This window comes from Cygnus olor, chromosome 12 (assembly GCF_009769625.2).
Source record: "Cygnus olor isolate bCygOlo1 chromosome 12, bCygOlo1.pri.v2, whole genome shotgun sequence".
Taxonomy (NCBI): Eukaryota; Metazoa; Chordata; class Aves; order Anseriformes; family Anatidae; genus Cygnus; species Cygnus olor.
In genome coordinates this window covers 1,590,685-1,614,175 of record NC_049180.1, presented here as the reverse complement: position 1 = coordinate 1,614,175, position 23,491 = coordinate 1,590,685, and the positions used below count along the sequence as shown (strand labels likewise).

General features: G+C 53.9%; 1 protein-coding gene across 3 annotated transcripts in view; it reads left to right on the top strand.

The window, feature by feature from the left end:
* The window catches only part of ACSF3 (acyl-CoA synthetase family member 3), a 58,369-nt gene that overhangs the window by 605 nt on the left and 34,273 nt on the right, over window positions 1-23,491 (top strand). For 2 of the 3 annotated variants that reach the window (XM_040571081.1, XM_040571082.1), the window contains 5 exons: window positions 2,486-3,217; window positions 4,620-4,775; window positions 14,692-14,846; window positions 15,336-15,481; window positions 21,121-21,233. In XM_040571081.1, coding sequence (XP_040427015.1) covers window positions 2,516-3,217; window positions 4,620-4,775; window positions 14,692-14,846; window positions 15,336-15,481; window positions 21,121-21,233 — 1,272 coding nt within the window. In that variant the 5' untranslated portion in view covers window positions 2,486-2,515. Of the gene's footprint in view, window positions 1-2,485; window positions 3,218-4,619; window positions 4,776-14,691; window positions 14,847-15,335; window positions 15,482-21,120; window positions 21,234-23,491 lie in introns of those variants that run through there. The other variant, XM_040571083.1, reaches the window with a different exon arrangement.

The following is a 23,491-nucleotide window of genomic DNA, read 5'->3' as shown; positions in this document are numbered from 1 at the left end:
ACGGTGCCGTGAGCTCCGTACCGTGCCCTCACCCTGGAGGGATTGGGGCTGAGCCGACTTCTTTAGGGCAGCAAACGCCTGTCTGCTGTGCTACAGCCGTCCTCTGCCATCCGTGGCAGGCGCCTAATTCACGTATTCACAGCCAGGGAACGTTTGTGCTGCTGATTCTCGCCGAGCAGGGTGAAGGAAGCGGGCCCGGTGTGACCCTGCTCGCGCCGTCCCGAGCGCCTGTCGCTGTGCGCGCACACGCAGTCAGCGCCACTTCTGCGAAGCCCCTAAATGCCCCGGCCCGGCTGAAGGTGCTGCCGTTTATTGTTCCATTAAATGTGGACTGGCGCTGCGGTGGAACAGGGATAATGCAATTTTTGGAAGCCGCCGTTCTGAAGCAGCAGCAGCTAACACCTGCTCTGGAGCCTGGCGAGGAAAAGCGAGCGTGCCAAGTGCACTTAGCTGCGCTGGCCTGGAGCACGGCGTGATCCTGGCAGTCGGTCACTTCCCATTAGTGCCCCTCTTAACGTCCGGGACGTTAACGTCTCGCCAGCGAGCTGGGCACAGCTTGGGTGGAGGTGACTCGGTTGAGGTTTCAGGCTGTGTTCTCTATTTTATATTTTAGTCTCTGCAGAGAAATGGAAAGATGTCATGCTAGCTTTGTCATGACCTTTTTGTTTTTTTCCATCCCGGTGGTACAAGTCATGAGTGCACACGGTTAACACCCTCTGGGTTTGAAGCTTTCCCCCCCCCCCCCCCCACGTTTCCGCAGTAAATCACAAGTTTCTTCTGCAGAAGCAGAAATTGAGGTTGATATGCAAAAGAAAATACGTGCAGAGCAGTTTCCGATGGGAGAAATGCTCTGAACGTGGATGGGAGAGTCTGCGGGTCTCACAGCTACGTCTCTGCACAAGTAAACACTTGTTGCTGTCAGCGGAGGCATCCGAGCAGCCTGAGCTCAGCAAAGCTGCGCCCAGCTCTTCCCTGAGGAGCTGCCAGCTCTCTGAATCCTTTTTGTTTCAGCTCCTCCCCATGGTGGGAAGCTGACCTGGGAGGCTGTTTGAGTTGAGCCGTTCCGCTCACAGATATTTATCAAAATGTTATGAAAATCAAGTCACAATTGCCAGCATCAAGGAAACGCCACGTACTGTCACCAGGGCATCCGTGGAAGGAGAAGCTGTCGTCCTTGGCTTTTTCCTCACAGCACCTCTCGAGAGGTATTTCAGTGGTGGAGTTTAATTGTAGCCATCGGACAAACAATGGAGTAAAACCTCTGCTACAGCCCCGTTTTTCCCCTTCTCTGCTCCCCTGCTGGTGGTGGTGGCAGTCTCTGCATGGCGAAGATGCGTTAGCTAAAACGAATTATTCTGCTTGCTCTGGGTGAGCTCCAGGCCCTGTGCAGAGGGTATTTGGGATTCTTCTAAGGCAGCTCCTCAGCCCTCTGTCGCTCAATAGCTTGATGCTACTGCGGGCTTCTCCCTTTGAAAGGGAGGGGATGGTGAAAAGAGAGGTGAAGAGCAGGTTTCTAGCGCTTCTCCCCACTTACACCATCTCTCACGAGCAGATCAATGCCTCTGCACAAAGGCCGGGCGCACAGCGTTTGTGCCAGCCCGTCACCTTCCTGTAAGGAAGGCCTCTAACGAAAGATCAGCCTCTAATGGCACTGGTTCTCCTTCCAGTTCCCTTCCGGGGATTTTCCCCGTTGGGAAATCTTGCTGCGGCGCAGAGGCCGGGCTGGGCGCCTGGGTCGAGCTCTGGCTGGAGCTGGCGCCGCGGCTGAGCTTGTCCCGATGCTCGGCCCGGCTCCGAGTGCCACAAGTCTTGCACTTTTAGCAGCGCGGTGACAAACCTGCAGCTGCTGCTTGCTGGGAACACCAGCTGCGTGGCGAGGGCTCCTGCTGCCCGGGACTTTAACCTCGTGGTTGGTCTGTTGGGTAAGAAAGCTCCCGAGCTGAAGCGGCGTTTGTGATGGATGAGCTGTCAGGTCGCAGGGCCCGAGCGCTTGCCTGTTCCTCGGTGTGCTGCTGCGTTTAGGACAGCACATTTCCACTTGCTAGAACTCAGGAGGTTTGGATTTTGTCTCTGGCTCTGTGCTGCTGCACTTGAGCTGGGCATTGGTTTACTAAAACAATGAAAAGTGCAAATTGAGAGCTGGTTAATCCTGGAATTTAATTTCTTTAAATGCTGGTGAAATTGAGTTAGAACGGCACCTCAAGTAGCCATTATTCGGTGTCCTGATGTTACTGATTGATGAAAACTGTTTCATAATTTAAGTTAAATCGTTTCTTGGGGATGTGGAGGCTGCGGAGGGACGGGTCTCTGCCTCCTGCTCCATCTGGGCAGGGCCTAGCACGCTGGGGATACAGCAGGCTGAAGCAGAAGCATTAATAATACAGTGGGTATTATTCAAATGAAGGCTGCCACTTTTCCTCGGTGGGAATAAACCCCTGGGTAATTGCTGCTCATACTTATCTGTTCCTATAATTGCTTTCTGCAGAATCACTTCAAAACAAGCGCTGCTGGCAGGATGCTGGTCTCCCTGCTCTTCCCCCCGGCGAGCTGGCCCGTGCGACGCCTCGGCCGTGACTTGCAGCGGTGCCGGTGGTGGCTGCGTGGGCGGAAGGGGGCTGCCTGTCCCCACCGGGGCCTGCGAACCTCACGGGCAGCCAGCAGCCGTGACGCAGCCCCCGTTTTCACTAGGGCTTTGAATTTTGGTGATAAAATCGCCATCGTTGACCAACACGGTGAGCACACTTACAGGGACCTTTTCCGCCAGAGCCTGCGCCTGTCGCAGGAGATCTGTAGGCTCCTGGGGTGCTCCAGCAGAGACCTGAAGGAGGAGAGGATCTCATTTCTGTGCCCCAATGATGCCTCGTACGTGGTTGCCCAGTGGGCTTCCTGGATGAGCGGAGGCATAGCGGTGCCCCTTTACAAGAAGCACCCCGTGCAGGAGCTGGAGTACGTGATCCAGGATTCGCAGAGCGCGCTAGTCGTCGCAGCAGAGGAATACGTGGGGAAAATAGCCCCCAGTGCTGAGAAGCTGGGAGTCCCGGTTCTGCCGCTTCCCAAGTCTGGTGGCGATGGATCTGCAAGTCACGCAGCGGTGGAAGACGTGCCCTTGGCGTCCTGTGCCTCGTGGAAAGACAGGGGAGCCATGATAATCTACACAAGTGGGACCACGGGAAGACCGAAAGGGGTCCTCAGCACCCATGAGAACGTGCAGGCCGTGGTGAGTGCTGCTTTCTCTCTGCAATGCTCACGCTGCGGTACAGAGGTCTTGGCCCCCCCAGGTGATTTGGGGCTGTGAGGCACAAAACACCCGAGTGTGACCTAATTTCTGCACAGGGGCTGTGTCTTCAAAGTCCTTAACGCTTTTGGTGCGAGCACACCCAACTTGGTGTCTGAGGCTCTGACCCTCGTGCTGCAGCCAGGGGCAGGTCTCCCTCCTTTCCTGGAAAGCAGAAGGGGTGAGACCTGTTGTAGAAGGACCTGCTTTCTTTGCAATTTTCTTTTCTTGCCTGTGACTGGGAAAGTGTCTTTGCCCATAATTGGGATATAACTTAGCCCAGCACAGCACTGTGCGAAGTCTGTGCATTATTTAGCTATATATCCCCAAGGCAAAAAATCCATTAGCTCTCCGAGCCAAAAGGAATTAAAAGTTTGAACGAGCCTGCTGACTACCTCACCAGTTTGTTATCGCTGCCTGCAACAGATAGACTCACGCCATTAGGGAAAAAGGGCAGGGAATACACCGCGCCTCACGGGCACCTCCTCGAGCTCGCGCCGTTCCGGATGCACAGATACTGCAGCGACGGGCGTGGTAGGAGAGCCTTGATGGATAGAGCCAGCGCTCGGCTATATTGGGCGAAGAATCCGCTCCCTCACAAATATGCCGATCATCTGGGAGGCAGCCGAAGTGATAGCTGTCTGCTGTGCTGCCTCGCGGAGGGGCTGAAACCTTTCCCCCTGCCCTGTGGGAGAGGGTTGGGAATGACATGGCTGAATTCCACCGTTTGAATGCTTTCTTTATTTTTAGAGAGCTGGAAATAAGCTCTCCAGTTGCTGATGTTGGGCTCTGAAGGACGTTGTTCTACCCAGAAGTGTGAGGCCTAACACTTTAAAATGTTGTTACGAAGGGATAATTATCTAGACATTTAATTTATTATTATTTTACTAACATGGAGCCTATTTTCTCTTTGAGACTCTGATTTCCTGCTCCCACTAGTTATCCCTTACACGTGCTAGAAGTGTTATCAGCGTCCAAACCATGTCAACTGCGTTCTGGAAAACTTAGGTTTTTGGTTAATATTTCTGCCATCTGTGGCTGTGCAGCAGCGGGCTGATAATTCTGTGGGTCCTACGTGAGCATTTACGACTCATCTTTCTCAGTAGCAAGGAAGGCCATTGATGCAAATGAACACATATAATGAAAAGATGCAGAAGCTCTTCCTCTGGTATTCTGTTTGTGGTGGTAATTTTGCTCCTGCTGACCCTAAAGAAGAAATTTCTGTGCCTGTGCCTCGGTCTGGGGTTTCTGCCACCAGCTGCGCACAGGGGATCGGGGGTGTGGATACCCCGGGCTGTGAGAGGCTGTCCTGCCCTGACGCTGGCTTGTATGTCTTCTTCTGCAGACCACGGGGCTGGTTGAAAAATGGGAGTGGAAGAAGGAGGATGTTATTCTGCACGTGCTGCCTTTACATCATGTCCACGGGGTGATCAATAAGCTGCTCTGTCCTCTCTGGGTGGGAGCGACATGCATCATGTTACCCGAGTTCAGCGCACAGATGGTAAGCCTGGAGGGATTGTGTTGTCTTTGAAATTCAGCAGCAAGACCCCGTGCGTTGTGATTAGAGCAACTTTGGAAATAAGTTCCTAAACAATTCCAGCCTCTTTAGCTACTGGCTGCATGCGGCTCACAAACTGCTAAAAGCCACTTTCGGTTGGATGCTCAGTCTGGGGTAAACGTGCTCTTCCGGAGGTTACAAGTTGTTTGAGTGTGCCATACGTAACGGTGACGCTGCGCTGCCCGTCCTCGACGTGGTGGGGGTCTCTCTCGGGTCGTGGGTGGGCCCTTCCAGACACCCGCTAAGAGCCTCAGCACCTGGAATAGGGGTTGTTAATTTTCTAGCACCGAGGAGAAAGGTGGAAATATTGGATTTTTCCCTTGCATGTCGGCACCGTGCTGCCTGGAGCTATGCTGTTTGTTGGATATTTCATTTTTAGCAGCTTGCGTTTTCCATTACAATCTTCTGTCCTCGATGTTTCGTATTACATCACATGACAGCACGCAGGCTTTAGAATTTCTTGCAGCCCGGGTAAGAGAAATACCAATACTTGTCACTTGCATAGAAACATTGCTCTTCATCTGCAGAGGTACAAGTGTTAACAGATCTGTCAATTTAGGCTCGGCAATAGAAGTGAGAGTTTGCAAACTGAGCGTTGCTTGCAGCTTTGAAGGAAAGGTGGCAGGAGGGAAACCGTACTCATAAGCACGTCTGCGCTGCGTTCACGGTTGTTTTCCAGCTGAGGCAGGAAACTCCAGGCTTGGTGCTCTGCTTCTCTTCTGTTCCTTGCCCACGGTGGCAGATAGCTGGGTTAAAGAGAGGGTGAAGTGGGACTAGAAACAGGGCAGCCGACAGTGAAGGAGAACAGCTTTTAGAGCTGCTGGCCCCTGGGATCTGGCGCTGCTGACCTGTGTCTCCCGGTGCTGTTGGTGGTGAGAGACGCTGGAGTTTGCTTTTTGCTCCGAGCTGAGCGGTGTCGCAGGTGAGCGGTTGGGTTTTCAGGTGCTGGGGCCACCTCGCAGCAGAAGGGAAGCCTTCGTTGGTACAGAACTCCCTGGGAAAGCGAGAAGAGCTTGCGAGGCCTGTGCTTTGTGACTGAGCAGGCTGCTTTACCTGTTCGTGTTTATTCACGTGCCAGGCAGCCTGGTCACGCCAAAGGGACAAAGTGCAAGTGCGAAGGATACACCCAGAAGCCTTTGATGCTGCTGCTCTACGGTGAGCCCGGGCTCTGATCTGAGCGACTGCAGGGCCACGTGATTCTTGGTTGCTTATTTCTGCCTCTCAGAGAAGCAACCACAGAAAAGGCGTGCTTCCCTTCTTGTTTCAAGATGGCCCTGCCACCTGAAAACCCCACTGCTGGCTGAGCAGCGGTCCTTCTGAGGGGTGCAGCCCCAGGATCCCAGAGGGGCTGCTCTGCACTCACATTTCTAGAGTAAGAAGAGGAGGGCGGCAAGGTCTCCCGGCAGCCCCGGCCAGTGCTCTCTCTTTGCTAATCACTGCCACATTTACCTTCCCCCGTCTTTAGGGTGTCAGCCCAAGAAGTGCTGTCCGTGCCCGCAGCCCAGGGTGCAGCAGGGACGTGTGTGTGCCCCACCAAAATGAGGGCTCAGAGCCTTGTCCAGCCCCGGTGACGCTGGGAGGCAGCTGGGGCGGTGGCAGAGGAGCGTGCCGATAGCCTGGAAGCAAAGCCAAGCCCTCTGGAGGGCGCGTTTCTCCACGTCCTGTGCCACCGGTGATGGATTGTCCCTTCTCCCCTTGTGTTTTTCTCTGCTCTCTCCCCGACATCTGCAAATCAATGAGCTGACGTTGAAGGATGGGTTCAGGTGCCGGGGAGCGGGATGCCCGCCTGCCGCCTCTGGTCGAAGCATCTCCGCCGGACTCACGGCCAAGGGCGAGCGAGGACAGAGCTGGAGGGTGCCCGGCTGGCCCTGGGGGTTGAACTTGGGCAGGGAGGTCGCAGGGTAAGCGCCCCTGCCGCAGCGACGGCGACTGAGCGCCGTGCCGAGGGCTCTCGGGTGCGTTCGGGCTCCGAAGGACATCATTTGCTGTTCTATTTTTTTATTCCCTTTATTTTTCCGAGGGCCTCCCCTGGGAGCCGAAAGTGGTTTGATCGACACTACAAAGAAAGCACACGAGGGTAAATAAGGCTTTCTTGTGGAGTTTAATGCAAGCTGCCTTTCAGTTCCAGTCTATTTTCACCAGCTGTTTACAAAATGCCCTTTGCTGCCGAAATCAGCTTTCAGAAAGGCAGCGGAGTTTCAGTGGAGGATTTTGCAAAAGGAGCCCGAGTTTTGCTGTGTGCTTTTTCTCTTCGTTGCACCTTGAGAAAGCAGCCAATTACAGTGTGATATAAAGAAACCCGAATGGCAGCTAAAACACTTGACAGGCTGATCAAAACAAGGCTAGGAACTTACTCTCAACCTGCTGCAGACATATTTAGCCTTGAGTGATACTGGCATGGGTTCAAGAGAAACCGCAGCAGCATGCCCAATGTGTGTTTGGTTTCTAATCACTAACACTTCATTATACAAAATAAATACTTTATTATTACAGTGTTTATTAAATTACATAATTTGTGGCGTGCCTTATAGTCAGATACAGATGCCAGTCTGGTTTCGGTGGTGGTAACAGTGCTCTTTTTTTTCTCAGTTGGAAGGCACTGCGAGCCCCGGACCAAGGCTTGTTTGTCGTTCCCTGCAGCGCAGTGTTAGGAGGTGGCATCTTTCAGGCCCTCCCGGCTGCTTTTGGGAGCCGTCCAAGGAAAGGTTAAAAAGCAAGACTGCAGAATAACCCCCGTGTCCTGACCAACAGCCGCTCTCGTACTAAAACAGCACCTGATGTCCAAGGCTGCATGCGAGCTATTGCTGAGGCCACGAGGGCTCATTAAAGTGTATTGAGATGCCTCAAGCGTGAAAGTTGCTGCATAAAATCAGATTCTTTTTATTAAATGAGGACATCCATTACTTTGCACTAGCTACTGTACATGTTATAATTCACTTTATAGCACCATCTGTTAGGACTGTCTTGCCTAAGCTTTTTGTAGCATCTTTTTATTGTAAGTTATTAAAAAATACGGCAGCATCTATTAATCATTTATTAATAAAGGGCTTATAAATGAACCCTTAATTTCCAGCAGTTTCATACGTGGTGCACAAGTCCTCTGGTGCTGCTCGGGCTGCAGCGTGCCTCTGCTGGGTGCCCCCTGGGGCCGTGGGAGCAGCACCCAGTGCTCCCGGAGCGTGTCTGCTGCTCGGAAAGGGCAGCCCCGACCCCAAAATCACACAAAATCACAGAGCACAGCCACGTCTCTGCTGCTGTGGGCACGTGGACTGGCAGCAGGCAGGAGAGCGGTGTCTGAGAGCTCGTTCCTCCCCGCAGCTGTGTGGGGCAGAGGCAGCTCTGATGTTATTTTTGTTTTCGGCAAAGCGTGAGAACCGGGAGGGCAGAAATGTGCTTTGAAGCCAGAGCTGCAGCCTGAGCGGCCCTAAATGGTCCTCCCTCCCATCAGAGCTGGCTTCCAGGCTGAGTTTGCTTCTCCAGCTGCACCGTCCTGTTTGCAGGCAGCCGGCGTGTCCCACTTTGAAACGCCTGCCTCGTTTGTTTTATGCAGGGCTAGAAAATTTAAAGACACTGATTTTTCTTTTCTTTTCTTTTCTTTTGTGTATGTGAAAACTGGTGACCACAGGAGGAGGGAGGCTACTGATGTCTGTGCTGAAGGGATGGGTTCTCCGCGAGCCCACTGCCCACCGGGCAGCAGAGGAGGCCCCTGAGCACGCACTCTTCCTTGGAGGCCTCTCTGCAGTCGGGGTTTGCACCCGGCAGGCACCAGAGCACCCCTTCCCCGGAGATCCCCCCTCTCCCTTCCCCACACTGATTTGGTACAGCTGCGAAGGCTGAGCACCCCCGTGGCACGACCAGTGCTCGATGGAAATACCACGGAGTCTGGGGAGGCAAGCCCGGGGAAGGCAGGCGCCCTGCAGACGGGAGCCTCTCGGGGAGAGATGCGAGGTCAGCGGCTGCTCTGCAGGATCCATCCCGGGCTTGGACAAGGGGAACGGCTTCTCTTTGCCTTGGACCACCTCTGGTCCTGCCTGGGCTGCCTAAGGGACAGCTGAGAAAGGCGGTCAGCAATTGGTGCTGAACACAGGTTCAGCTCCTGGTAGCTCTTTCGGTCTTTGGTGTAGGAGTAGAATAAAAATCTTCAAAACCACGACGGAAAAAAAGCAGACTCCAGCGAGCTTCTGCAAACCTAAACTCTGCGTGACCTCGTGGTGGTGTGCGCTGCCCGCTGGGCTCTGCTGGGCAGGTTCTGAGCTGCGCCGTGCCTCCTACGGGATGACAGCCGTGGCTGTGCCCTGCAGCCACTCGGCTGGTAAACACGCCGGGACGCAGATTTATCGCCCTGCCGTTCCAAGAGGGGCTGCTGTTCCGGTGCCAGCACCACGGCGTGTCTGACTTCAGGTGCCTCCAAGGATCAAGCCCACTAAAAATCCTGTCCTGCTTTACGCTGCCACACGCAAAGCCATCAAAATCGTTCGTCGTTCCTGTGAATTCGGTTTGGGGCTGCGTCCCCCGCGGCGCGTTCACACGTGGCAGCTCCTGCACGTGGTGGAAGGCTGCTGCAGCCCCAAAGCCCTGAGGCTTCGCGCTGTGTGCGGGGTCACCGGAGCACTGGAGGGTTACGCCCTGTCTTGGACACCTGCAGACTTCCTCCTGAAGCCCAGCGGGCTGGTACGTCTGTGAGCAGAGTGCTGCCCCTCTAGCTGCTGTTATCCGTGCCAACCAGATTAGGGGAAGCCTCTCCGGGCTGCGCGGGGACATCCTGCGGGGAGAAGCGCACACCACAGCACTGAGCCTCTCCCCCGGACCTGTCACTTCTGCAAGCATCAGCCCTTCTGAGTTTATTTTTAAAATAAAGGCAACTCCGAGCACAGGACGCCCGTCTCCAGTACCCAAGCACCGAAAAGGTGGTGCTCTCGGTGCGCTGGGGGTTGCGCGTCCCCTCCCGTTCCGGCTGGAGAAAGGCAATTGTCTTTTCATCCGTTAATCGGAGGCTTCAGAGGAGTAATTTTATTGCAGACTCAAAGAGGAGTCGGAGGAGGGAGGAGCAGGTCACTAGTGAACGGATTATGTTTGATCGCTTCTCGCAGACCTGGCTTTAAAAAGTTATAGTTTTTCTTCACGTCTCCCCAGATCTGCCGTCTGTCCTCAGCATCTGTTACGGAGTAATGTCTTTTGATGTGTGTGGGGAAAAATAAAAAATGGAACCAGAGCCTGTCATATCTGCTTATATTACTGGGTCCCAGGGAAAGCACTTGCTCCTCTCAGTATGCCTACAGCGCGGTGAGGGTTTAAAAGCTTCAGACTGGAATGCAGAGGGGCCATCAAGCCGCACTGATGAATAAATGATTAAAACCAGCGTCATGCAGAGCGCAAACAGTTCGGGGTTATAACAAACAGGAGCTGAAGCCACCGAGGGCCCAGTTTCCCTTTGAAGAGAGGAACGTTTCCCGTTCTGCACGTTGCTCGCGCACAGCCCGGCTTGCGGCGGCGCGGCGAAGGCAGAGCTCCCACCGCTGCTCTCCGGGCTTCTGCCGCATCTGTCTGCCCTCCGCCCGGGGGACAGCGGGGTCAGATGCGGGTGTGCAGCCCTGCCTGCCCTTCCCCATGCCCCTGCAGGCTCGGGGGGAGCTCTCTGCCCCCGGCGTGGGGCGCGGGGTCCCGCGGACGCGGCTGTGGGCTGGCGGCAGCCCTGCCTCGCGGGCAGCGCTACCCGCGCGCCACGGATCGATGCGGAGCGCAGAGCCATCTCCCAGCTCAAAAGGGAGGGAAAGGGACGATTTAACCTTGCATTAGGGGTATTGTTACTCCTGAAAAGGTTTAAAAAAAAATCCGATAACAACTGGAAACGATACCCTAATTTTATAGAAGAGGAGCTGCTGTATGTGTCAATAGAGGTAGCGGCACACGTTGTCTGTTATCTGCTTGGGGTTGATGGGAAAATCCATGCTGATAGTCACTTTCTTTTCAGCTTTTAGGCATTTCTGCTGCATCTCTGCCAGCTGCTTCTGGAGCCCTGTACCAGGCAAAGTCTGGCTGGATTTAGCACACATTTTATGGTCGTTGCGACCTTTCTTTTGCGTTAGAAGGTGCCCGGGTACTGACAGATTTGGTGCTTTCTGGCTAGTTTGTCATTGCACATTTCCCTCTGAAGGCAAGGGCTCTGTAAAGGAAGAAAAAATTATTTTCTTCCTTTTCTACCCTGCGTTTGCGTCTCTTCCTTCAGGTGGTGGTAGCAGATCTGGATGCAGGTTTGGAAGGTTGCTGTAGGGATCTCTTGGAGCAGCAGCTTGCCTTCTCCTCCGGCCTCACTCACCATCGTGCCGTCTGTGTGCTGCAAGAAATACGTGGGAAAATCTTGCAGCTTCGCCTCACTGGGATTGTTTTGTACCCGCTGGTGTCATTTTCTCCTTTTTTTTTTTTTTTTCTTTTTTTCTTTTTTTTTTTTTCATTTACTGATGGCAAAATCCCGCTGGCCGGCCCATGGAATTGCCCAGATATGCTTTCGTGCAGTGGGAGGGGAGGAAAATCAGGAATGTCAGGAGGCTCTTGGGAACAGAAGGTCCTCCGCTTCTTTGCTGGCTCAGGCAGCCCTGACCTGTGAGCCAACAGTGCTGTGTGCCTGCCTTGGGCTTTTGCTGCTGTTACTGCTGATAGAGAGCTAGTCCCCTTCTTGCAGTTAGAAACATTTTGTTTCTAGCCCTTGTTGACTGTAAAAAGAGTTTGGGTCTGCTCCTCACCATCTCCTGAATGTCTTCCTTCTGAAGACCGGTGCTTCCTTTGTACATCGGGCTATCCTGATGATTTTGAAGGTTCAGCATTAGGCCAGAGGACTCTGCCAAGCTGCAGCCCCGGTCCCAGCCCCGCTGAGCTGTGCCCGGTCCCAGGCTGGTGGGCGTCCAGCTGGAGCTGGCATTTCTGAGCTCCCTGCCGGCAGGCAGAGCAGAGAGCATCAGGTGAGCAAAATAAAACGGAGTGATGGGCTGCCAATATCCCGTCCGCAGGTAATGGATGTGGTGACAGTGACACGTAGGATAACAGAGAGGAAGAGATTGATCGTGCTGCTCCAAACCTGACAGCGTCGGAGGATGCCGCGTGCGGGAAGGGCAGAGCTGGCCTCTCGCTGGAGGCTGTCCAAGTCCCAGGCTTGATTGATTAGTCCCAGGTAACGAGGCTTTCCCAGATCCTTCCCTTAAACCGTGAAGTTATAGTTATAAAACAGAAATAGCTGTTTCAGCTGGCTGGGCAGTGACAAGCCCTCTGGACGCCTCTGGGTCTGCAGAGGGCTCGGGAGTGCCAGCTTTGTACCGCGGCGTGGTGATTAGTGCCGTTAAAACACATGCTTGGGATCCAGATTTGGCTGAGCAGCAGCAGAACAGGTGGAGATGTTTGGCTGTCAGCAGATCGCCCCAGCAGTGGCTGGTGGCACGAATCCAAAGGCAGCTGCTTATCCTCAGGAAGGGGCTGTTGCTGGGGCGAGTCGGACTGACACAGAAGGAGCTGCTCCCCTCGCTGGGGGGGGCGTACAGAGGATTTTGTCTGGGGCAGGAGCTGAGCAGATGTGCGAGGACAGGGGGTTCTGGGGTGCAGGAGAGGTCTGCTGTATTTTGGAGTGATGTTTTTGTGTGTGGTTTTGTTTTTCTTTAAATCCAAACGCATGTGAAAATAATTCTGCTGCGTGGCCAGGCAGCCTGGAAGGCTGCCCGCTCTCCCCACAGCTGCTCTGAGCTTCTGAAGGCAAATCACACGGTGAGGATCGAACAGCCCCAAGTGTCTGTCTCCCTTCAATTCCTTTGGCACGGTCCTGATCCCTGCTTGCCGTCACCTGTCTCTCCCTGCCCGAGGCAAGGCTCTCGGGACCACCAGGGGGAGCGGAGCAGGTCCCCGGGTTCAGCCCCCGGCTTTGGAGACGTCCTTGTCCGTGCTGCTGCCTCAGATGGGAGAAGTACCAGGGGGATTGAAGAGAAAAAACATCTTTGGGGAAAGAGGCTGGAAGGAATATAGCAGGCGTTACATCCTTCTAAGTGCAGCTTTGCCTATTCTGCCTTGCTTTAGGGGATGATCTGGGGAGGTGGGGTGTTTTCGAGCCCACTGCCAGCACCAGCCACTCTCAGCTGTTCTCATGCTCTGAAACGCGCTGTCTGGCACCATCCCTCTGGGTTCCCAGAGCAAGGAAAGCAGCAGGCCTTGCTGCTGGAGCTCAGGACCACAGCCCATGGTGCTCTGCACTGAAGAGCCCACAGCTCCCAGCTCAGCCCCATTGCAGAGTGCTGCAGCGTCAGGGCACGGCTGTGGCAATGCGTCTCCAACAGGGAGTGCAATGTTCCCCTCTGGGCATGTCACCCCATCAATCTGGGCAAATTGCATCCCTCTTCTGCTTTCCCTGATGCTAGGTGGGGTTTACACCGCTCGTGTCCCAGCTCCTGGGGCTCTGGAAGGGGCTGGAGGTGCCCTTAGGTCATGGCCCTTTGAGCCTGGTGGGTTCCCAACCCGTGCGTTTGGTCCCGTCGGGGGCTGGCTGGGCTGGGAGGCAGCAGGCGCTCCCCTCTTGGGTGGGATGGTGCCTTTGTTGGATGTGTCCTGCTGTATTAAGAATAACACTGTGGTGCTGGCGGCTTTCTGCAGGAGCTGATTGTTCTGAAGCAGCCAAGTGAGAGACGACGGGGAGAGAGGGCGCGCGGGGAGAGGAGGCGCCGGCGCGGTGGAGTAGAAAGCGATGAAATGGAGCCCGAGCGAGCGGGACGGAGGGGAAAGGGGCAGAGCGCACCAGCAGCCAGGGTGACAGCATGAAGGAGAAGCACTTGTTCACCTTCAATCAATTCAGGCTTTTTTCCACCGCCGCACGCGCCTGTGTGCAGCTGAGCGTGCACCGGGAGGGAGGGGAGAGGCGGCCGCGGTGTCAGGAGCGGTTAGGAAATACATTTGTCACCAGCGGGGCAGGAGCGGGGAGAAGGGAGAGAGGCAGCCTGCACCGAGGCTGAGCGGGCCGTAGCCTTTTATTTATTGATGGCTTTGCAGCGTTCCTGTCCTGGGCAGAGCTTACCTAGGGGGAAGAGTGACGGTGTGTGGAAGAAACGGGCCTAATTGCAATATTTATGCCCGCTCCCCGCTGCTGACTGCTCCCAGGTGGAGCTGCTCAGCCAGCGCAGGGGCCAGGGGTCACTGGCTCGTCATTCCCCTCCAGCAGAGCCGGCTCCTGGAATTTGACCCAGTTTATGGTTCCTGCAGGTTAACGGGAGCTGTAGCTGGAGAACTTTGGTCCTACAGGGACCGTTCCTTTCGGCACCAGTGCGGTCAGTGGGGCAGCCACTGGGTCTTACCTGCGGCAGCTGACGGCTGAGCTGAGCTCACCGGGGGCACATCTCCTGCACCCCATCACCAGGAGAAGACCATTTCCACTGGAGTCTCAAGTCCACTGGGGAGGGACTCTATCAGGGAGTGTAGTGATAGGACAAGGAATATGGCTTTAGACTAAAGAGGGGCGGTTTAGATTGGATACAAGGAAGGAATGAGGGGCATGCCGAGGTTTGGGACCTCTTGTTCTGGATGTGGGTGAGGTGCCTGGCACAGATGTTTGTAATTGCCAGAATCCCTCGGCAGCACCCTGGGTCAGAGGTTTGGCTGTTTCTGACCAGCCCGGGGTGGCTTTGCTGTGAACAAGTCTGTTGCATTCCTGTAGTTCAGTTTCCCTTTGCACCATAAAGGAGTTGTGGAGGGGCGCAGTGGATTGCTTGCAGAGCCCCTGCTTGTGAACCTCTTCAAAGGCACTGAGGAGCTGGTGCTGACAGTGCTGACCATCACTTCCCTCTGCATTTTATATCGAGGTGCATTTTTATATATGTCTTTGCTTCCTTTCTAGGTTTGGAAGAAGTTCCTAAGCTCCCAAGCTCCCCGTGTCAACGTCTTCATGGCAGTGCCCACCGTCTATGCAAAGCTGATAGAATATTACGACAAGCATTTCTCTCAGCCACAGGTCCAGGACTTTGTGCGTGCCTTTTGCCAGGAGAATATCAGGTAGGTGAGCGCTGCCCCTCTGCACCAGGCAGGGGCTGCTGGTGGCTGTCGTACCAGGGGATCTGCAAGTTTTCTTTTTGGCTTTACCTCTCCGCGCTTCCAGGCAGGTTGGAGTGCTTTAGTGTCTCCCTGACAAGAACAGGGGTGACATTATTTAATTATGAGCCACTCTTGCATGATAAAGCCAGAAGGGGTCTGCATGCTTATTGTATGTCACCCTACATAACACAAAAGTAAGGACTTCATCCCGCAAACCAAGCTTGTGCTGCAGCATCTCTTTTAAGAGTCAGTCCCATCTAAATTTAAAACCCGTATCAGACAGAGAATCTTCTATATGTGGGGAATAGCTTGGTACTGGTTAAAGGCTTTGGGAACTTGTGTCTTAAGATTTTATGTAGGAGCATTCTTCATGTAGCCTTGTGTTCGAATGCAAATTCCCTGGAGCAAAGTTCATCTTGGATGCTTTCTTATGTGGTGTTTCTTGCGCAGGTTGATGGTATCGGGCTCTGCAGCCCTGCCTGTGCCTGTCCTGGAGAAGTGGAAGAGCATCACTGGGCACACGCTGCTGGAGAGGTATGGGATGACGGAGATTGGGATGGCGCTTTCTAACCCTTTGCATGGAGTCCGTGTCCCAGGTAGGAGTCTCAAGAGGGTGACTCTGTTTAGAGGTGTTTTGCTGTGAATTATTCACCACTTGTCATAATTCAGGAGTGGGCTATGGTATGAACAATGGTGCTGGTAGAGGAGCTGGCATTGGGAAGCCAGGAGAGGCCATGAGTGTGTGGGAAGCGGCTGGCAGCTTTCCCTGGGATTACTGCCCATGGTGCATTGGCAAAGCTGTGTGTGCAGAGCTCACAGTGGTGCACATTGTCCAACCAGCCAGGCCAGGTCTGTTCTAGAAGCAGGGTCCATATTGGATGCTTTATGATTTCCAAAGTCTTTGTGAGTTCAAGCACGGTGATGGGTCTGCGTCTTCAGCTTCTGCTTTATGAAGATGTATCTGTGTGGCGTGTTGACACAGGGTTCTCCACAGAGCAGCTCATGTCCTACCAATCAGTACTGAACATTTAAAATAGGATGTCTGCTCACTCTTATTTTAGTGCAAGCTTCTTAACTCTTCAAGAATTAGAAATTGTCACACCTCGTCGTACACTCTGGCTCTGTTCTCTCCTTGTCTTCCCTCACTTCTCCTAGCTACACTTGGTGACTCCTCAATATCTGTAGTTTTATGTAACCTAGAAATAAATTGATCTAAAACATTAAAAATATAAAATGCCCCCACCCTCCCTTTGGTTAAAAACGTGGCCATCTGTCTGCCAAGCAACCCAGCCCACCACTATGCCACCTTCTCCTCCCCACATGCTGTCTGCACATGCATGGCACCATATGCATCGTTTTGGTCTCTCAGGGGACTGTTGTTACCCAGAGACTGTCCTGTGCCCTGTGGCTTCCCTCAGCACCCCTGTCCTGACTGCTTGTGGCACCTGTGCCCCTGAAGGGATTGCACAGGGAGAGAAGCCACAGCTTCCCCCAGCACTGGCTCTGAACCTGAGAACAGCTTGGGGGCAGCATGAAATACGAACTGTGGTTTACTTCTGCCAAGTGACTGTAATACTGCCACCCTGTCCCAGCCAGTGCTTCCTGCAGGCTGGCGAAGGAAGCAGACAGAAAACTCGATTCCTACCTGCATGAGCTCTGTGACCACATGCTGCAGGGTGATGGTGCAGCTTGAGATCATTCGAACGTCCCTGCAGCCTGGTGATGTTTGCTTTTTCTTCATCTTTAGTAGGGGCAATGAGTAGAGGCTCTATAAATTTCCCAGGAGACAAAAGGAGAAAGGAAATAAGACTGAAGGTAGCATGGGCAAGTCAGAAATGAAGAAAGGGCAGCATTTATTCTGGAGCTGGGTCCGTGTGCTCCCAAGCAGAGCCAGTGCGTAGTCTGTGGCAGTACTGGGTCTGCAGGGGAGCTGGGGGCAAATAACCTGATAAAGCTGTGAGCAGAGAGGCTGGGTATAAAGGCTGCCCTTCCTTCAGAAGGGAGAGAGAAGAATCTGACAAAGGTGTGGATCAGCCAGAGACCTTACAGGCAGAGGGCTATAATTGAATAGGCTTGATTAATTTATTTCAGGAATTGTCAGTTGGGAAGCAGATGGGTGAAGCCGAGGCATAATTTACCGGAGCTGTGAAAAGCTTTTGATATAGTACCCCATTAGAGACTAGGATGTAAGGTCACCAGGTACAGCAGAGTACCCAGTGTGAACGACTCAGCTGAGAAATACAGCGGTTGGCTGGGGACAGCGCCCGGAGCAGGAGGAACAGTGAGCTTACCGCAGAAAAGACCTCAGACAGCACTGAGTGTTATGGGGACAGGTGCTAGGCAGTGGCTGACCACAGCCCCACACGCTGCCCAAAGCTTTATTTAAAAAAAATAATGACATAAATGTGGCTAAGCAGCAGAGGACTCCTTGTTTGCAGCAGCCTGGTGGCTGCTCCTCTCTGCCAGCAGCTCGGGAGCTCACCGTGCGAGAGGCACGGTGCTGGTGGAAGCTGGGCCTCAGCAGCCATCGGTGCCTTAAACCATGGCCCAGCTGAAGGTGCCAGCGAGCAGATAATGAGATTGACAGGGATGACTGTGGACAACTCCAGAAATTTGTCTCAGAATGATGACACGGCCTGTCACCGGGTAGCCCAAGGAGTTAACGTGGCTGTGCTCAAAGTGCCTGTCCCAGCGGTGATCCATCCCGGCCTGCAGAGGCAGGTCTCGGGGGTAAAGCCCAGGATCCTCACACGGAGCAGAAGCGATCTCTTCTTCATGTCTTCTCATGGTCCTGCTCTGCTGCTTCGTGAGCTCCTGTCTCTGAGGAGAGGTCCGGGGCCTCCCTTGCCCTCTTACACCCGCTCGGTGTGGCTGGGGAAGGGCAGAGGCCTCAGCGCCCGCCTGTGTCCCCATGGGACAACGGGGCACCACCAGAGCGCGGATCTGAAGGAGCAGGGGAGGGTGGGAGCCTTTAATTTCCGAAAGAAGAAAAGATGAAAGATTTGAAAGATAAATGTTTGCTTGTATATGGTTAAAACCCTGCTTAAAATGCCTCTGTTTTCACCAGCTCTCATTCTAATCCCCCTGGTGCTGTTACTGTGAAGGGAGATGAATAATTCATGGGCAGAGAATGCCTCGCTGGGCCTAATCACCACTTTAATTGGAGGTTTAGATCAGAGGCGGCTAATAGCTCCTACAGCGGGGACTCCGTGTATTGTTGACAGTGAGATCGTTGAGTGCCTTATCGTTGGCCTGTTTCAATTCTCCCAGGACACCACCGCACATAACAGCATCGAGGTCCCCCGATACCGAAGGACACAGACCGCAGGGCCAATTAAATTTATCTGGGAAGAGCTGACAACTTTTTTAAACAGAGGAGAACCGGTGGAAGAATAATAGTGTCACTCCTTGCTGACTGCAGCCTGTCGGAGGCTGGCTGAGCTGACACCGTGGGCATGCTGCCAGCATTTCTTAACGTTCGGGAGTGCGCAAATTGGAGAGAGCTGGAAGGGCAGGGGGAGGGCGCGAGAGGAGAAAGCAGGGATTTCTCCCCAGTTCCACCCCTGAGTTGTGGCTGGTGACAAAAGGAAGGCAGTGCTGAGTTCTGACCCCGTTCTGCTTCAGGTCTCAAGAAAGACAAGAGCTCTGGGGCTGTGCCTCTGGGACCTGCTCAGCCAAGCACCGACCTGTTGGAGTCAGCATGGCATGTATTTTAACGTGTCAGAGGGCTTGAGAAGCTCTAGTCGTTGCCTTTGCACAAATTTTATTAATACTGTCAGGCTCATGTAGCTCTAGTCAATGCTGTGAGCATTTTCAGCCTTTACAGATGTCAATTTCCAAGTTTGTCATTTTTCCTAACTACCGAAAAGACTTCTCCAGACAGAACATAAGGAAACAGCTCCCCACAAGGGGCTTATTTTACATGTTGGTTTTACTTTAGCCAAATAAGAAATAAATTGATGGAGCTGTACTTGTAAATGCGATCCAAAGCACGGCGTTGTATGGGGGATATGTTGACTTCTCTGTGGCTTCAGATGTGTTTGAAAGCGTTGGCTGATGTTTGACATTTGGTTCTCAAAGACCAAGACCAGAAGCGGTCACTGATCGTTTAGCAGTGCTGCCCATAAATCAGGCCATTGCCTTTCTGCACTGAGGAGGATAGCTGCATACAGTGAAGAAGTATGCTGCAGGAAGGCATCTATCTGATCACGATTTGAAGGCTTGCAGAGCTGGCAAATCTGTGGCAGTCTGTGGCAGTTCACTGCGCTGATTATTGCTCCCCTCCATGCGCCTTGTAAGCCTGATTTCATTTACTTGCCGTGTCTGCCTGCTGTCCCTTGCCGTGTCTTTTAGCTGGGGTTGAGGCTGTCAGCACATGGTATTTTTCACACTGGAGAAAATGTTCCCATAGAATTCTGGAAGGTGGCTCTGGCAAGCTCGACGTGCAAACATTTGGCTCGTTTTCCATGAATTATAACTTGCTTGGAGTCGTCCTGGAGTCTCGTGGCGGGTACCAGACTCTGTTTAAAATACATAAATACCTCTCCACGGCACCTCAGGTGGCACTTAACTCCTGGTGAGAAGAATGTAGCCCACTCTCCCTCCCTGCTCTGCTGCAGTCGCCTGTCTTGGACTTTTGGCAGTGAGTCTGGCCGTGCTAGAGCAGCCTGAGTGAGGCTCACGGAAGGAGGAGGACCTGGCCATCCGTGTTAGCTGACCTACATGCCGAAGGCAATCTCAAGCTGAACAGACACACATCACGGAACTGCCATGTAGCTTCTGTTTATTTCTTGCCAGATTTGCTAATTGTTAGGGTAGTTTCGCTGCAATAAAATCTCACTCCCTCATAGCCCATCTGCTCTTAGCTGATCCTGCAGGGATGCCATAAATCTGGGCTACGACGACACATCTATTTCCATGGCAACTGACCAATGTAGCAAACACTAAACCATGATGTCAGACACCAGACCTCCGGGACTTGAATGGGAGAACGAGACCAGGACACAGAAAATGCCCCTTGAGCCCAAATGCCTGAAATGCAGGTAACGAGGGGCAGGCAGTGCTGGGCTCCAGGTCCTGCTCACCTTGCTCTAGGGACATCCCAGCCATGCTGCATTGGGCTGAGCATGCTGCCTGATGAGCAGAGTTAGAAAGGACCACCAGCTGGATGCTCTCCAGGTGGAAAAATTGATCATCCCAAAATAAAGAGCACACTTCCCAGTTTAACCTGCCCAGCCCTCCCAAGCCACAGGTGGCTCGGTGCTGATGCTCTGTGCCCGGTGCAGGTCTGCACGCTCACTGGGGCTGAGCTCAGAGGGATGAATGCCACGAGCCTCATCCTGCCACGGGCCTCATCCTGCCCCAAGAGCCGCCTCGTGCCATTGAGATGCGGAGTGAAACCTGCTGAGCCAGCAGATGCCCAAGACTCGTGGTTAATGCTGTGCCTGAAGCCCCCTGGCAGACAGAGGTTGCAGGAACAAAGCTGCCCCTTCGGCTGGGTTTTCAGATGCCTACTACGAAGAGCATACATGAAAGCAAGGGTGGGAGCCCTGCAGGCTGCAGGTTTGGGAGCTCGTGGTCGCAGGACTGTTTTGGAGCTTAACAGCAGTTGTTTGTGCCACCGTGTCAGATACCCTGGCTTTGAAAATTGAACCCAGTGGAAGAATGTGGTGGTTTTGATCTCTGCCTTCTTCCTGTGATGTTTTCTATACAGTGTATTGATGTCTCATAAAACTGAGATAATCCCTTGCAATTCTTACGCTGTTAAGCCTTTGCCTTCTCTGTCAGGTCCAGGCTATAGAGAAGCAGTGAGCCACTGTACTAATCATTGTGTTCTTTCTTTTCGCATCTTTGTGTAAGTTTCATTGTGCTCTTTTTTTTTTTTTCTTCTTTCTTTTTTTTTTAAAGACAGCTTCATTACTGAGCTACGAAGCTGTGCTGATGTCTTCAAAGACTGGCCAAGAGAGACTGTTCAGGGCTGGAGACACATTTGTTTTCCTAGGCATTTCCAGCACTGCCTGCTCAGCGAACAAACGGAGTATTGCAGCGCCGTGACATTTGCATGCAGACATATGATGTGATCGAAGCCTTCCTGAAGGGTAACCCCCTGCTAGGAAGTTCTTTCGTGCCAGCGCAGGCTGCAGATGCCATGGATAGAAGAGCAGCTGCTCTTTTGCATCCTTTTTGTTCCCCAGGGGCCGTCCACTGCTTCACTCTTGTTCCGTTTCCTTCACAGGTTCTGTGGGGACCCCGCTGCCAGGGGTGGAGGTGTGCATTGCCACCGAGACTTTGAGGAGTGGTGGTCGCTCCTACACCGTTCATGCTCAGGGAGATGAAGACGGCACACAGGTAGTGCTCAGCTGTGTTCTCTGCTGCTTCGCCTCGTATCACAAAAAGTTCCCTCCTCCCCAGCCTTTGACATCTCGAGGAGCAGGAGCGGGGCTTGCCCTGCTGTTATCCCAGGAGCTCGGTGGTGCTGTTTTGAATTTTCTCCTTCTTTTATTCCTGTTATGGCTTAGTATGTCCGTGGTACTTCCTGAGTGTTGTCCTTACTGCGAAGGTGAACAGCATCTGAGAGAGTGCTCCAGCTCCCCGCACGGGGTGGGAGGTGAGGGCAGTGGTGCAAGGGCGGTGCGTAATGGTGGAAGAAGTTCATACTGTGTCATACCTCCCCTGCAGGAGGGCTCCAAGGCTTAAAGCTCAGTGGCTGAAGGCTGTGAGAGCTGTGGTGTGGACCTGCTCTGGAAGAGGGGTCCCGGTGGAAGAAGGAAGGTGGCAGCAGGGCCGGGGCAGGACGTACACAGCCCTGCAATAAGCGCGTCTGCGGCCCCAGCCCCGCTCTGGGCATTTCTGCGTGGTTTGGTACCGACGACATGAAAAATTACCAAATGTCACGTAATGGCTTGCTGGTTCCCCTGTAGGAAATAAACACCTCCCAGCAGCCCGGCCGGCGCAATAAACGCCTGCCGTCTGCTTCAATTATACGACTTTCAGGGCAGGGACCTCTCTCCGTACGCAGGGAGCGCGGTGCACATCTGTGCTCCTCCTGCCCAGATAATAACGAAACTGCCAGCACCGAGCGGGTCCTGGCCGTGGGGGGAGCACAGGGCTGTGCTGCAGGGCAGCCATCCCCGGGGAGCGTGGCAGGGCCACGGGTACCTGCGGGAGCCGGTGAGGAGCTGAGCGCCCCGCCAAGAGCTCAGCTCTGAGCCGTCTCTTCTCAGCATCCCTGCGGTTCCCGCGAGGAGCTGATCTCGGTGACGGGGTCAGGCACATTGTCAGGGCAATCTGCGAGGCGTTCACACCTCGCCTGGGCTGCGAGGAACCAGAACCCCCCCCCCCTTCCTGCGAGCGCCTGCGTTTGCCAAGGAAATTATTTGCTTAGCTGTAGCGAGAGCCTCACAAGGTCAGCGCCTTCCCCGCTCGTGTTGGGCTGAGGCTTCAGCCTTCTGCTCCCTCCTGACAACATCACCCAACAGACCTGCCCCGAGCCGCCGGCTCCCCGCTCACACCGCCTTTCCCGTTACGTGCCAGGGACGGTTCTGCTTGCCATTATGTGCCACCCCTGGGGCACGTCGCCATCCTGCACAGCGAGGTGCAGACAGGACCCTGGGGACATTGTGGTGGCGAGGTGGGGAGCGTTTCTGCCCCGCCATCCGGTAACTGCGCGAGCTCGCGGCAGGGGACTGATGCAATTTGCAGAGCTGGTTCCTGGCACGCCCCGAAGATCAATAATCTACTTAGCTGAAAGTTTGCTGGATCTCTTTGTGCCTCTCTTCGTTTTTTTCCCTGTCCCTTGATTAGAGTGCTGGATGCCTCCCACCCACGTGCTCCAGCCCTCCGATCTCTTTGCAGCACCCAGGAGCCCCGTGCTTGCCCACTTCCAGTTCGCTCAGGTTTTCTGGGTGCTGCCGTGCCCACTACCTGCTAATTGTTGCTGCACCCCGGGCTGAGAGCAGCTCTCGGGCGTGCGGTGCAGAGCGAGGTGGCCTGGGGAGATGAGATCCCATCCTTCAAGTGCTCGGAGAAGCGTTTCCTCCCCTGCTTCCCCGGGGAGCCGGGAGGTGTGGGAGCGGGCACTGGGGGACAGCAGCAGCTTCGCCTGCTCGGAGCCACCCCAGCTCACTAAGAAGCAGCCCCTAAACACCAAACCTGACCGTGTAGGCTCAGCAGTACGCGTTTAACCCCAGAGCCTAGGTGCAGCAAGGTGTCAGCGCCCTTCTTTACCCACCACCCCGATGCCTTTCATCTTTTTTCCCCTTAACTTTTTGGAATCTCGGCTCAAGCTCAGGACGTCGCTCTCCCCATGCCTGGCTCCTGTGCGCAGGAAAGGGTTACAGCTCTCCAGCGCTGAGCGTTTCAGTTTGCTTTGTTCACTGCGATGCATATTTCATACGCTTAGCTTCCCAGCTGGCAGAGGCCTGCAAACCCTGCGAGCTGTTGGGTATTGTCTCTCTCCTTCTTTATTTGTTTGTTTGTTGGCTGGTAGGTTTTCTGGGTTGTCATTTTTGTTGGATTTTTTTTTATTATTTTTATTTTTTGCTTTTCCAAATTGCTCGCTCGCACGAAAGCCAAGCCCCAGTCCCTGACAATAGGGGTCTATCAAT